The 15,575-nt window shown below is 36.4% G+C and overlaps 1 protein-coding gene across 1 annotated transcript in view; it reads left to right on the plus strand.

Moving 5' to 3' along the window:
* SEMA3A (sema domain, immunoglobulin domain (Ig), short basic domain, secreted, (semaphorin) 3A) overlaps window positions 1–15,575 on the plus strand; it is a 121,363-nt gene that overhangs the window by 91,087 nt on the left and 14,701 nt on the right. The window contains exons 10-12 of the mRNA XM_009326562.1: window positions 3,975–4,194; window positions 9,358–9,449; window positions 12,438–12,479. Of these exons, the coding sequence (XP_009324837.1) occupies window positions 3,975–4,194; window positions 9,358–9,449; window positions 12,438–12,479 (354 nt within the window). The remainder of the gene's footprint in view (window positions 1–3,974; window positions 4,195–9,357; window positions 9,450–12,437; window positions 12,480–15,575) is intronic.

Below are 15,575 nucleotides of genomic sequence, written 5' to 3' on the forward strand. Positions count from 1 at the left end.
ACTTTGTAAACAGTTCTACATCAGCTTCACATTTAACAAAGAAGTTGCCAGGACTTTTCCTTTAAGATGTATAGAACTTTTTTTTTTTTTTTTAACTTTTAATAATATTTGGGAGAGCAAGGAGGATTTTTGTATATACCTCATCTTGAATGAAATACCTTATCCTGAATTCATATCTGACTTGCTGTGAATTCAGCTACAGAGCTCAAGTTTTCTCTGCTTCATGGTACCAAGAATCTATCTTCAGTTATGATCAAAGCACTTTTTGTTCCTACCAAAATGCAGCTATTGATTTATTCTGTTGGATTCCCTAATGAGCCAGTTAGGGGATAGCCTAGTTACCTCCTCCTGGCTGATCAAAACCCCTGACATAGCATACTGGTGACCAACAATTGGAAGTGGATGTTAAGTGAGAGAGTCCTTTGACTCTACTTGAATCCAAGATCAAGCTCATTTCTCCAAACTTTTTCAGGATATTTGTATTCATGCCTATCTTTTGGCACCTGAAAACTTTCTATTTCCTTGCTATCAGTGGGATTGATTAAGTATATAAACATGAGTTCCGATGAAGTGCCTTGCCAATTAGCTTGACCTAGACCCACTAATATCAAAAGTAGTCCTGTCATTAACATCAAGGATAGTGTCTTTTTTGTGTATCCTTGTTTTGTGACCATAACATAAGTAAACATGACAGGACTTTCCTCCTCAGGACAGCTATATTTTCTCTTCTCTTCTCTTCTCTTCTCTTCAAACATGACAGGACTTTCCTCCCCAGGACAGCTATATTTTCTCTCTTTTCTCTTCTCTTCTCTTCTCTTCTCTTCTCTTCTTTTCTCTTCTCTTCTCTTCTCTTCTCTTCTTTTCTCTTCTCTTCTCTTCTCTTCTCTTCTTTTCTCTTCTCTTCTCTTCTCTTCTCTTCTTTTCTCTTCTCTTCTCTTCTCTTCTCTTCTCTCCTCTTCTCTTCTCTCCTCTCCTCTCCTCTCCTCTCCTCTTCTCTTCTCTTCTCTTCTCTCCTCTCCTCTCCTCTCCTCTCCTCTTCTCTTCTCTTCTCTTCTCTTCTCTTCTTTTCTCTTCTCTTCTCTTCTCTTCTCTTCTCTTCTCTTCTTTTCTCTTCTCTTCTCTTCTCTTCTCTTCTTTTCTCTTCTCTTCTCTTCTCTTCTCTTCTCTTCTCTTCTCTCCTCTCCTCTCCTCTCCTCTCCTCTCCTCTCCTCTTCTCTTCTCTTCTCTTCTCTTCTCTTCTCTCCTCTCCTCTCCTCTCCTCTCCTCTCCTCTTCTCTTCTCTTCTCTTCTCTCCTCTTCTCTTCTCTCCTCTCCTCTCCTCTCCTCTCCTCTCCTCTCCTCTTCTCTTCTCTTCTCTTCTCTCCTCTTCTCTTCTCTCCTCTCCTCTCCTCTCCTCTCCTCTCCTCTTCTCTTCTCTTCTCTTCTCTCCTCTTCTCTCCTCTCCTCTCCTCTCCTCTCCTCTTCTCTTCTCTTCTCTTCTCTTCTCTCTCTTCTCTGTCTTTATGTGAGTTGAGATTCCTCTGCAAGCAATTTGGACTATGGATGGGCTAAATCTTGCCTATTGATGGTGCCCATTTCACTCCATTGAAAAGGGAGGGAGTTATAGCAATGAGAGTTTGATTTCATTTCAGTCAGTTTCCTAAAGTGGGGTGGGATGAATGTGAGCCACAGCCTAGTCCAGGTATGCACTTTAAACTTTAGATGTAAAGACACAAAGTTACTGTCATTTTTTTATTCTCAGAAAAGCAGGGGATCCAAGGAGTAATCTGGCTCTCAGAATTGGGAGTCTAATTTAAACACACAGAATTATGACACTAATTCTAGTTTTATGATTTTTCTGCATAAAATATATCATCAACATTGCTGCAAGTAAAATCCTTTGTTAGAAAATGAGCCAGAAAGTAAATATTCAAGCAATTGAAACACAGCTGAATTTCATTTACTTGAAATTGAAATGAATATTCATTTACTGCTTTTTTTCAGTTTGCCCAGCTGCAATTAACAATACTTAGTTTTTGTGTAGTGATTTCTATACTTAAAGCACTTCACATATAATATCTAATTAATCATTATCTAATTAATCTGAGTAATTAGTATTGAACTGTAGTTAGAATATTAATCGAGATGTAAAGCAAACTTAAAATTGAAGTGTAGAATTTTAAACATAAATTTGAGACAGACAATGACTTGGCCAATGATTATAAAAAGCCTATCTGATTTTCTCTTTGTAATATTTCTGTACAAGAGAGCAAGAACGTATAATAATAAAAAGGCTGAAAAATGTTGACACAATAAAGTAGATAACTAACTTGCTTTCTGCTTAGTCTGCTCCACATGCATTAATCAAACATTCTCCCTCCCTCCCTTCCTCCCTTCCATACCATATAATAGAACAGAATGTGGGAATTTGCTTACTAACAAATATGCCAAAAAGGGACTATTTACACTTTATATGTCCATGCTGGAAGCATCCCTTTGCTGAGTATAACAACTACTCCTTTTGACAACATTGATTTTTTAATTTCATTTCTGATGAATTATTAATTTGGATCAAGGTGACAGCAAAGACAATTGATTTCTTCTGCTGAGCATCCTGCAAGGTCTGGATTCTTGGTTAATAAGATGTTGTCCTCTAGATTTTTAATTTAATTGGAAGATATTCTATATGTGGATATAAAGGGCAAATTATCTAGGGCATTTTAATACCAGCTGTTCATAGTTCAGGTTCAAATCATTTCAGGTTCGTGCCACAAACATAATTATTGTCAACTGGGTTTCAGAGTTTTAAATGTCTTAAATAGGTATCTGAACAGATTAGGAGTGGGGGACACCAAGTTCTTTGCTGAGAATCTTTGGACTGGTGATCTAATGCCATTGTGGCTCATTTTTTTTTTTATCCATTCAACATTACTAACATGCTACTAATGCTTATGTTAAAGTAACCTCTAATTGTTCATAAAATACTTACCAATTCTACAGAAGAGATGAGGGCAAATAGTGGTGATTAGCCAAAAGTCCCATGAGGACATGTGGTAGGTGAAAGTGGAGAAATACTTTCGTGGCTACCAAAGCCATGGTCTTACTTCTCCTTCCCTTTTCAGGCTCTATTTTTTGCTCACGTTGGGAGAACGTGAGCAAAATGTGAAAAGCAGAGCCCTCTGCTTTTCACAGATTAGAGGCAAAACTGTCTGGCCCACCCATGGCTATATAAGGGGGCAAAGGGACTCTTTACTGTGTTACTTCACAGGGACCCAGTTAATCCCAAGAGGACACCAACTTTTCTATTACTGCGCAGTACACAACAGTGAGGAGTTATTTCAGTTCTTTAGCAAGACTCATCTCACCTAACAGTTCACATGGACAGCATCACCAGCAACACTCACAGGAAGCTTCCTCTAGAATCAATGGAGAAAAAAGAGATACATTTCAGACAGGATTCATTTGATTTGATTTAGTGTAACAGGATCAATGTTATCAGTACTACATGGATGACACAGGCTTGTTGAGACAAGCAGGAGTTTGAAAAGTCAGTAGAACAGAGAATTGTCCCAGCATTTAAGGATTTGGTTCGTCAGACAGGAATTGACTTCCAGTCAACTTCTGAAGACAATACTTTGAAATTAAGATGGTGGCATAATTAATTAATTTTCTGTTGTATACATAACCAAATACTGAAAATGCTTGTCTCATACTGCATGATTTTAGATAATTCAGGATTTCTTCCTTCTGCTAGTTAAAGACTAATACTAATCAGCAAATGACTGAAAATCCTTTTGCACTGCATAGTAGTAAGAAAAATGATGTATGAGGAACATTTACATTCTGTTAACTATATTGATTTACATCCAAAATGAAAAAAAAAAAAAAAATTAATTATAGGCTGCAGTAGTTGGGATGATTGTAATGAAATGGATTTCTAATATGTTTCTAGTGATCAAGAATAAAATGTAAAACATGTTCTTTTTTATTTCCAGTGTCCCAGTAAAACATTTGGAGGCTTTGATTCCACCAAGGACCTTCCTGATGAAGTTATAACATTTGCAAGAAGTCATCCAGCCATGTACAACCCGGTATTCCCCATCAACAACCGTCCAATCATGATCAAAACAGATGTGGATTACCAGTTCACACAGATAGTAGTAGATCGAGTAGATGCAGAAGATGGCCAATATGATGTGATGTTCATTGGCACAGGTGAGAAGTCTTGAATCTACACTGTATGCTCCTCCAGGCATTATGGAGACATAGATCAGATAAAATTTCATGCTCTGAAAGACAGAACACTGACAGAACAGTGTATACCTGTGAAAATTTGGGGCAAGACTCAAAACTGTGCATGTGGGGAGGTCTTTGTTAAATACATTCACTGTTACAGGTTCAGGCCGTGGCCTGCATCTTAATTCTTTAGGAGCTTTGCCAACTGGATTAAGATCAAACCACTCTCTTTTCAACTATTGTTATTAGGGAATTTTATTAGAAATATCTTGCCTTATTAATTATAATTTAGTATTAAAATGAGGGTTTTGAGGTACACATTTTGAAGTGTAGCATAAGAAGTATTAACATGAATGAGGCAAGTATCCAGGTATGGGAAATGTCTTGTGTGCCTTTCAAGTATTTCAAGTGTTGCCTTAAGATTGCCCAGCTCTTTAGCCAGAAGAGTGCATCATTTTATTTAAGGTGAAGATATCTAGCACATACTAAGTGTTTTAAGAAGAGTTGGTATTCAAATAGAAACGTGATAACCTTTCCAAAGCATTTGCGGAATTGTACAGCTTGGGCATTTTATAAAAGTGGAAATACGTACTCAGAAAAGACTTTTTTTTCCAGAAAGGTAACAATGAGAAATAACAGTCCCCAGAAATTAGCTGATATGCATTTGCCTAAGTTCAGGGGCTTCAGAACTATGCTGATTAGCAGTTGGTGGATCTGCTTCTTCATCTTTGAAGATTTTCCATTAGTTGGCTGGTGTTTCAGTTATGTTGAATAAAAGTTTTTTAAACTTTTATTGAACATAATTGCTAGCAATTAGACATTGGCATTATAAAGCCAAAACAAATCAAACCAAAACCTCACTGTTTCTTGTGAGCTTTGGACCAAAAAATATCTGTCTGGCTGTCTGTCTTATAACAGTCCAATTTTTTACTTGCTTAAAGCACAGTTCTGGTACTCTAGACCTGGGGTCAGATTTCCAAAGCAATAAATCTCAAGGTCTCTTTCACGTCGATGCCCGAAATATATTATGAGTAAACTGAGAGCTGATGAAGCTTTGTGTACCAAACACAGTGCATGCGTAGCAATTCAGAACATTTACTGCAGGAAACGCAGATCTGCAGAAAGCGTTCCAACTCTTTAAAGCTGTGAACTGAGCTATTAGATATCAGTGCTACAATATGTTCTTGCATAAAACATTGAAAAGTAGTTTCATATGATTTTACACAACACATATATTTTCCATCACACATTAGAGACTTCAATGCCATCTACAATTGGCAGTGTTTTGTGCCGTTCAACTAGTCTTCTATGACCTGATTCAGCCCAGAAAAAAAATTAATAGCAATACTCCCCTTGTCTGCGATGTGAGGGAACAAGCCCTTCAGCATGCAGAGTATGATGCTGAACAAACATAAGGAGCTGATTTATGTCTACATCTTGAGCACAAGAGGTGGCATTTATCTCACCAAAGTTTGGCATTCAGTTTAAGAAAGATGCATTGGCTTCTACAAGGCAAAGAGATAAGTACTTCCAGAGAGAGATTCATTGTACTTTCTTCGAGACCTCTATTAGAGTAAGATGAATAGTTATGCAGAAGTTCCTGTCTGTTTTCAGACAGTACAGGAAGACTTGCTTAAACCTGAGCTATAGCTTTTAGATGGTTATCATTACATATAGTGGTTCTTATCTAAATTAGTCAGGCAAGGTCTCTCTCTGAAAAAGCCTCAATGATACCTAGCTCTTACCTTTGAGTTAGGAATTTAGACACTCACTTAATTCCCTAAACCACTAATATTCAGGTGTGTGGTAAGTGCTCTGGATCCCATCCAACATTGCTGATAATTGTGCCAAAGAACTGTGAGAAAAGTATTGAAAGATTGTTACTTGCACTTGCCAAAAGAGATTTCAGCACCAAACCCCCAGCTTTGTAAGTGCAGAGTGTTATTATTTCTTGAAATATTAGTTTTGTCCATAGAAACTGTTCTTTTTCCAGCAGGAGGTTGTACCCTCATGGGGCAAGAACAGGTGTTACACCACCTGTGCTTGGAGCTGGGGCACCAAAGATGCTCCGTGCTCCTCTGAGCTCACTATCCTTATTGTGGTTTTCAGAATGAGGAAGGGGCATCTTCCACACAGGGGTAAAGGAAAAGTGGCAGAACTGAGGCCCTGCCTGCCTTTGAGCCGGCTGGTCAAAGTCAAAAGAACCAGAAACAGATACACAATCAGTGTGTATTACATCTTCCCCAAGCAAAGAACAAGCCAGAGAGCAGATTAGGGACTCTAGTCACAGTCCAGTTTCCCACTTGATGATCTGAACCTATGACAAAGCCAGAATTAAGCTCTCTGGGGTATGACTGGATTTTTCTACGCAGGTCTGTCCCATCAGATTAGATACATTTCTCTGTATTTTCCCATTGCTATTGCAGCAATCTACATTATTCCCACATGCTGCTGAACTTCAATATGTTGAGAAATACTTTTTTTTTCCTTTTCATTGAATAACTGATGATAATTGAACACAACATAATTAATAGCCATCCATTGTGGTCACATTTTCCTTTCCTGTGGGTGAAATCTTTAGCCAAGCAGTTTCTTTCCCACTGTGATTGTACCAGTGTGTTTCACAATGGAAATAAAATCATATCGGCATGCTTGAACTTATATCAGAAAAAAACAGGATTTAAGATACGCACTTAATGCATATCCTGAGTGTCTGATGTTTGGGATCATTTGGCACAGTCAAGGTACATCTGTCACTAAAGCAAATTAATAACAGTAATCTTATCTTACTGAGCAGACCCTATTGATCCTAAAGGAGAAGCCTGGTTCCATTTGTGTGAAATTGTTTGAAATACTACTCTGTAAAACTTGATCTAGAACTCAGATAAAACCCCTTTGGTACCTGTGGCCTGACCAGAGTCGCCGTAGTGATTAACATAGTGTATCTTTGACCTCAGAGGCTTTCTCGAGCATCAAGCGACTGTAATTGTTGCAGGATCCACTTAAAAGTCAGACCTTTTTTGAAACAACATATGTGGGGAACTCAGGTCTGCTCAGTGCCCACTCAAGCTCCACAGTTTCCCTTGTGCTGTTTTATCAAAAATCCCCCTTTATTTCTAGAATATGGCATTTGATGGACTGCGACTGAGGACAGCCATAGCCCAAGTCAGAATACAGTCATGACACATTGTTACGCTGTTATATTTATTAGATCTGAGTTCTCTTTTTTACCCGCACAATGTATTTTCCTCAAAACCACAGCAATCAAATTATCAGGATAATTAAGGAAATGAAAGCATCCATTAAACTACAAATATAACTAACATTAAATTATCTGTTATTCTGAATTACTCTGTTGTTCTTAATTACTCTTTTGTAGAAATGTGGATTTTTTTTTCTTCTTGTTTTAAAGTTTATCTTGCATTTGTTCTGTATTTTTTCAATATTTCTTGAAGTAAATATATTCAATTAGTAGCAGTAACCATAATGAAAACCACTTCCAAAACAACTTAGCTAGTAATATTTTACTAGCTTAGTTTGTACATGTGGCTGCCTAAATAAAAAGAAAGTTGTGATTTGCTTTGTTGTTGTTTTAAGAAAGAACTTTTTTCTTTTTAAAAAAGAATCTATGAATTTGTGACTAATGAAAGAAAACAGTGACATAGATATTCTGTGGAAAAAAATCTCATCTTTCTAAACTTCAAAAAATACGTACTTCGAAACCAACATCTGCTTAAAGGGAAGCAGATGGAAAAATAAAAATCTCAGTTCTACAGGATATTCTAGGAGTTCTAGAATATTTTAATCCAAATTCCTATACAGAAGTTGAAATACCAGAATTTTCTTATGAAATCAATAGCTTTTAAGATAGTCACCTTACAAAAATGTCATTTTCAACCTGTTATCTATTTGTTTATATTTTGTCTGTATTTTCAATATTGAAGTGGTGAGTTGTCATCTTTTTAATCAGAAGTTTCAACTAACACACACACATATACACATACAAAATATGTTTTGATTTTGTGTAATTGTTTAATTCTTGATTTGAGAATGTTGATCTTCTCAGTTCTGTTACTTTGAGAATTTTAGCGATTTTAAAATGCCTTATATTTTCCTAAATTTTTACTGATATAAAATGTGCAACATGAAAGGTCCTCCGGGACGTAGTTGTTATTCCTATGATATATTTACATGGCACTACGAACTTGGATGGTTAAAAAGAAAAGTTGCATCCAGAGTTGTCTGCATTTCAGAGAGTCTGCAGTGATGTGTACCAGCCTAGAAATGATCCTTTTATTTTTCCCTTCTGAAAATTCTGTTCATGAAAACAAACAAATAAATCACAGATGCAGAAGCTGTAAAACAGAAATGGTCTTAAATCACAAATGATATTCACAAAGCCAGAGGCTGTAGCTCTGGAATTTCAAGCGTTGGCCTTGTTCATGTTAAAGCCAATTGCACAACCCCAAGAGTATAAATGGATATAGTATTAAAATGCTGGCACACACCTATTTCTAAACAGAAGATACAAGTTGTATTGTTTTTTCCCCTCAGCAAAGACTAGTATCTAACACACAGAGAAATATAGACACCTTAAGGGACTTATACATCTTAGGTACTTTATTTGACATGGGGAAGATCGCCTGTACTGAAAGAGATCTAACAGCTTCATCTGTCTAACAACATTTGTCCAGATGTTTTTCTATCCATACTGAGCCTTCTGACAGCATCTTCACATGCATTTTAAGAATGACAAACATCATATTAAAATGGACAATAAAACATGCCTGGGTAAATTTCATGCATTTCCTTCCTCAAGTAAATGACTGAAACATCTGTCATTTTATACTGTCACTTAAATAGTATTTCAGTCCTTTTCATTCTTTAATAACTATAGCAGTATTTATCTTCTTTGTTGCATTTTGATAATTGAAAGACTTCCGTGAAATGCCCTCCTGAAATTCAATGTTCTTCTGGATTATTTTAAATAGCAGTTGGTATTTTGAATAATGAGTGCTCAGTGATATGTAGCTTCACAATCTTTATATGTGAAATAATTACATACTACAAGAAACTCCGGCTGCTCTGAAACTGAAGTATGCTTCTTAAGCACCTGAAAACTTTTTTTTTTTTCTTTTCAAGATATTGGAACAGTTCTTAAAGTGGTTTCAATTCCTAAGGAGACTTGGCATGAATTAGAGGAAGTCTTGCTGGAAGAAATGACAGTCTTTCGGGTAAGTGCGGCTAAATTTCAAGTGTCAGGTTGTAGATTTCTCTGTGGACAGCTGCAAACTAAACTTCTTGCAGTCTAGCCAAGGAATAGCCTGGCATACCCCTCTAATTAGCTTGTCATTTAAAGACCCAGACACTAGTCAAAATAAACCTTGAGACATTCAGTGCTAGCTGGAGGTTAATGATAAAAGAAAAGGCATTCTGGGCTTTTGTTTTGTGCTTTAAGAAGTACATTAGTACCTCTGAATCTTAGTGCCATTACATGCTGTAGTTAAATATGTATCTGTGCAAGTCTGGGAATAATGCCTGTCTATTTTCTCCCACAGACGTATGTAATACACGATTTTTATAGATGCATAAACTCTTAACAGTACTCAGACTATCAGCATAATGTGATATAGGAAGATACTTTTGGAAAAACAGTGGTCTGCACAGTTTTCTTATGCCTAATAATCTGAGAAACAAAGAAAGTGTTTATATTTTCAAAGGTGACTTTAGGGTCTCATTTTCATGGTTTGACACAAGACACCATAACCACCCCTTAATCTTTAGTACTTTTTTGTGAAAATCAATCTCTTCCAGTTTTCCCATCTGAGCCACCTAAAAAATAAGGCATCCTATAGGCAACCCTGCAAGTCAAAGCTGAGTGAACCTTTCAAACACTTTGAGACAGAACACAGGGATGTCTTGTGTTTTGTACACAACAAATCATTTCCATTCCCCACATTATTCTTTTTGTCAGTGCCATTTTATAGCACCATTTCACAGGCTCCAGGCTTTCGGGGGGTTGATACCTAGCTGGAAGGGCAAGGTTCATCTGGCAGTGTGAAGATGATGCTTGCATGCTCGGAGAGCCCCGCGTCGTATGGACTCACTCCAGATATACTGACAAGGACTGTGCTCCGAACCTGCCACGGGCCCAGCCACCATGTCCTCATCATTCTCAGTTGCCATCCCTTTATCTTTGGTTTCTGAACAGACACAACATATCTAAACAGAGCTTGTATATCTTCTTATTATTACTTTCAATATTATTTTTATTTTTTTCTTATGGGCAATCTTGCCTTTACTGGTACCAATCTTGCACAGAAACTACTGTTTTGAGTGCAAGATACCACTGAAAAATGGGTGTCTGTTTCTGCAATCCATGGGTTTTTTTGAGGACAGAAATGTGGGGTTTTGGTTTGGTTTTTTTTTAACTGAAAAATAAAGTAGAAAATATAAGGAGAAAATGAGACAAGTGATTTGTGACTTTCAGCTTTTTTTCTCTTTTATACATGCAAAAGTCATTACATTAATGCAGGGTAATTTGGCACTTGTTGATAATGTATGAATTTCTTCCCTAAATGAAGTAGAAGTGCCAAGCTAAAGGAGATCAGAGAAATATAAAAGTGAAAGAAAGAAAATAAATGGAGTGAAAGTTTTATTTCAGAAAGGCTTTACAGAAGTAGAATGGTTAATGGCAAATTCAAATCTGGTATTTTACTTTGCATGTGTATTTATTTGTTACACAAAATGATTCTGGTGTTCTGATTTACTTGAAAGCTCATTTATCTCCTTTGGCATGTATTTAAGCCTTAAAGAGGGCATTAACGTACTTCAGTGGAATAAGCAGAATTTGTATGCATAAGATGGATCTTTCAACAGGGAATTTGCAACAGATTTTACATGTACCTTAACCAAATGTAAGTTTTCTTTAGTTACTAAAGAGTCTACGTGCACCATAAACAATGCTTTTTGATGCTTAAACTGCAATGTGCAGAACACAATGCTTTTCATTTATAATTCCACGAAACTGAAGTCTTCCATATCTGTTACATTGATAACAAATGCCTCCTTTAACCCCATTTGTGCAATATTTCTCTGAACAGCTGAGCAAACAAACTAATGAGTTCAATTTTCATTCAAATGTTACACTTAATTGATGCTTTCTAATATAAGGTCTATTAACCCATTTGTAAAGGCAAGTCCACATGCTTAACATCCACTGACCCATACCAAATTCTCTCAGGATAAGCAAGTTGAAAGCTGCACAAGTGTAAAAGCTTAATAAGGACTTTATTAATGTACATAACCAAAAGTATGGTGTGTGGGATCAACAGTAGATTTTTAGGTGGAATAAAGTTCATATAGAATTGACTTGCAGGCTTTGTAACAAAATTATGCCACTTTTAATCTCGGGATTAAAATCCATTCAAGTAGCTGGGCCTAAAAGGTGTAACAGTCTCTTAATCAAATCTAAACATACTTATTCTGTTAAATATTTCCTACAGTCTCTCATGTAAGAAAGTAGATACTGGGTTGACATCCGCTTACTACAGATAAGTATAATTAAGAGTAGACTTAGCTAGGAGAACAATAACTCTCTTAATGACCCATTTGGTTGATTAAATAATGGGTATTCCAGGCTGCAAAAAACCTCTTGCCAGTTTTAGTTCTGTGTTCTGCAAATATGAGTAACTTCTTTGTATGTGAATAGTTCGGTGCAGTCAACAAGATTATGCTGGGGATTAAGGCTTGTTCTTCTAAATAAAATTTTGCAGGAATGGGTTTTTCACCTTGATATGGTTAAAATGTGTTGCTTATTTCAGTGTTATCACCTTTAATATATACTATCTACATATTTTATACAGCCATTATTATTTTCATATTACCTGGGAGGTTCTTTAAATGTAGTTTTAATATTAAGTGTAGAAATTAATTTCAAGATGTGAAAGTAGTAACAAAGTAATCACAGTGAAACTATAATAATCATGGAAAATCATATGTCTACAATCAACATAGCAATCAAAGATACACCCGGATATGTACATGCATTCTAATTCACTTACAGCTAGAAACTATTCCACTGCAAAAGACAACAAGAAGCACTATTACCAAGGAGTGTCTGATTTAATTTCAGGGTTTGTAGGTTGGGCAAATAGCGTTCTAGCAGAATTTTTATGTCTATAGAGCCCATTTTATATTTTAACTCTTTTTTTTTTCCCTAGGAACCCACTGCTATTTCAGCAATGAAGATTTCCACAAAACAGGTACTATGTGCACAAACTTTAAATCACTTTAAATATTTATTGGTCTCTGTCTTTTAGAGACAGTAATTTGGCAGTCAGTAGAGACATATTAATTACAGCAGCAGCATCCCATCCCTTGACATGAACATCAGTAGTTTCTCAGGAAAATGTGACATGCAAAGGAGAAAGGAAAAGTCTAGTTTGTGTTACTTACTGGTAAGGTGGAAGCTAAACACAAACTAACCAGCTGTCTGGAGGCTCTCAAGAAAAAAAATATTCCACATTCTGGAATGTTCTCATGACAGAGAAACTGTTCAAAAACCGAATGGACAAACTCGGTCCCTTGCTTTAATCGGACTAGTTCTAGTCTCTGTAGGAATAGTCTAGTATAAAATGCAGATAGTGGAAGCAAAGACTGGAAATGAGACATCCTCCTGTCTTTCTGTCCAATGCCCATTCCATTCCTGGATGTGCACCATTCAGCTTTAACAAAGAGGGTAGATCTGATTTAGTCCAAATTTTCCATGGCCTTCTGGTCCAGTGACATGGTTAGGGTATGGATTCCAGACTCCAGAAATTATATTTCCTACTTTCTGTTGAGTGCACTAATAAATAACTTCTTAAAGAAAAGATATGTATTTTAGTCTTCATTGTAGACCAGACCATCACTAAAATGAACTGGACTTCTTGATGGATGGAGGTAAAGTTTTGTCTGGTTTACAGTAGTGGTGATTCCTGCATTTCTGAGCAAATACAGGCAATTATTATTAGGCTTCTATGTGAAGCAGCTGATGAATTATGTAGTCATGCAAAGAACATTGGGTTGCAGTCCGGGAGTGAAGTGGGTATTGGGGGCCTATCTTCCAGTTCTACCTGGAATTAGGTAGCTGGATCCCAGCCACTGTCATTTCCTGTCTCAGAAGTCTGAGACATAAAACTTAATGTCAAATTTAACATAATAAAACTTTTTCTTTTCTTTTTCATATTTGTGTTGATTTGGAGCTTAACTTGGTAAATAAAAGCAACTTGTTCACACTCATTAATTTTTCCATTAATATCATTGTCAGTAAACAGGAGATTTGGTATTACTTCCAAGACTGGCTTCACTAAAAATTGTGTGTGTTATAGATAAGTTTTAGTTAATTCATCTACCTCACTCTATACATTATTAAACAGAAGTTGAATTCATTCTGTAATGGACAGAGCCCAATATTATGTTTGAAATGCTGCATATTTAACTCAGAATTCACTGTATTTAGGAGAGTTGTCTGAAAATATTCATGTATTTGACAGAAAACATTTTGTTTGGGGACACTCTTCTAACATAGTTTACCACCTAAAACAACAAAAATGGCAGGACGAAAAAAATGTATTATTGAATACTGGGATATTTAAAAACAAACCAGTCAAGTTGTACATATGTTCACATCATACCAAAATGCTCTGCTTTGGATTATTTTTATAAGTACATTCCCCTAAAGCAGCCAATCATATTTGATAATGGACCATGCATTTTCATACAACTTCTTCTTCAAAGCATCTTTAGTTGTTCAGGAGAGATTACCATTTTCCCTGAGTCTTTTGAAAACAAATTTACCCTGCTAAAATTGTCTAAAACTAAAAAAGAGCATAAACCACAAGTTATTCAGGCAGAGTTAAGCTCATGAAAAATCAACCAGCCTCAGGCTAAAAATGACAGAATCATGATACGGTATGACAAGCTATTGGCACTGTGTCTCTGCACCAAATAAGTATATGGCAACATGTTTCCATTTTATATTTATGATTTTAAAATACTGTAGTTTTTTAACTTAAACACTTTACTCGTGTTCTGATAAGCAGGGTGTTTTTCATGTAAACAGCATGATAGTTCTATGCATTGTAGAAAGCAGAAGCATGAAATATAAACAGCAAAACCATCATGTTCTATTGAATAACTTCAAAGCAATCACTTCATTTTATTTTTTCACTAATCATCCAATTATAAAAACATGGTACGGGGAGTTTCTCGTTATTTTTGAATGTTTTACTACACTGGTTGTTCAAAACTACCTCTTTTGCCATTGTGCCGATATATGTTACAAATTACTCTTCTTCCTAAAGACCAAAATCTACAAATTCTTCAGCAACAGAATCTAGCTTAAGTTTTAAATTATATAAAACTCTAAGGCTCCCATGTCTCTCTCTATGAGTATGAATTTGGTGCTTGAGTCAGAGTGACTTTGAGCAAGGAAATTTAGCCTTTATATGCAAGACCAAGCTTTGATACAGTCTTTCTCAACTCTGCTGTCTTTAACTCACAGGAATTATATTTACATTTTCTCACTGAAGCTACGTATTCCTTCTAACTGTGTTCAGAGCCCTAGGCCTGTGTAACCTTATCACTTAAACAACTTATGCATGGTTAGCAATAGACACAAACCTTCAGAGGACAGCATCCTAGGCCACTGCAACGCCCTGCAGCTGCCTAAATTCACGATTATGTGGGAGCCAGGCCTGCAGGGAGCCCCTGGCTACCACTTGGCCCTGAGCCTGTCAGGTGGGGCTCCATAATTTTTCTCTTCATTTAAAAATATGGAAGCAGGCCAAAAAGTCAGGCCTGGCTTTCAATCATAGGTGACTTTTTGTGGAGCAAGCTCTCATCTGTTTCTCAGAGTCAGGTTTGTGATCCTCTGTTTCAAAAAGCCATTAGATTTCTGTTAGGATGGGAAAAAAACAAGGAGATCCTTGGCTGATACAGTCCATCTCCTCGTCTGGTGAACTGCTACGAAGAGCTTTTGTTTCTCCTCTATAAGATTCTCAATCAAAGGCAGGGCAGAGACCTTCAGAAAGACCTTAGTGACTACTTTTATAGTACTTTGTGAAAAGTACTGAATTTTATTCAGATATCACCATTTCTGTCCATAGTGAGCATATAGAAAGGACCAGCTCAAAATTTATATGTCACTTAAACAGCCCCCTGAACTATTCTGCATCAGTTACTTTTCAAGACATAAAAATAAATTAAATGGGATTTGAACTTCATGCTCCCTAAAGTTCCTTTTAAAATTCTGCCTAAGTTCTTCTTTTTAAGCATTACATTTTTTAATGTCGCTTTTTTTTTTTTTAATTGCAAGT

Source organism: Pygoscelis adeliae, unplaced genomic scaffold, assembly GCF_000699105.1.
Source record: "Pygoscelis adeliae isolate BGI_AS28 unplaced genomic scaffold, ASM69910v1 Scaffold306, whole genome shotgun sequence".
Lineage (NCBI taxonomy): Eukaryota > Metazoa > Chordata > Aves > Sphenisciformes > Spheniscidae > Pygoscelis > Pygoscelis adeliae.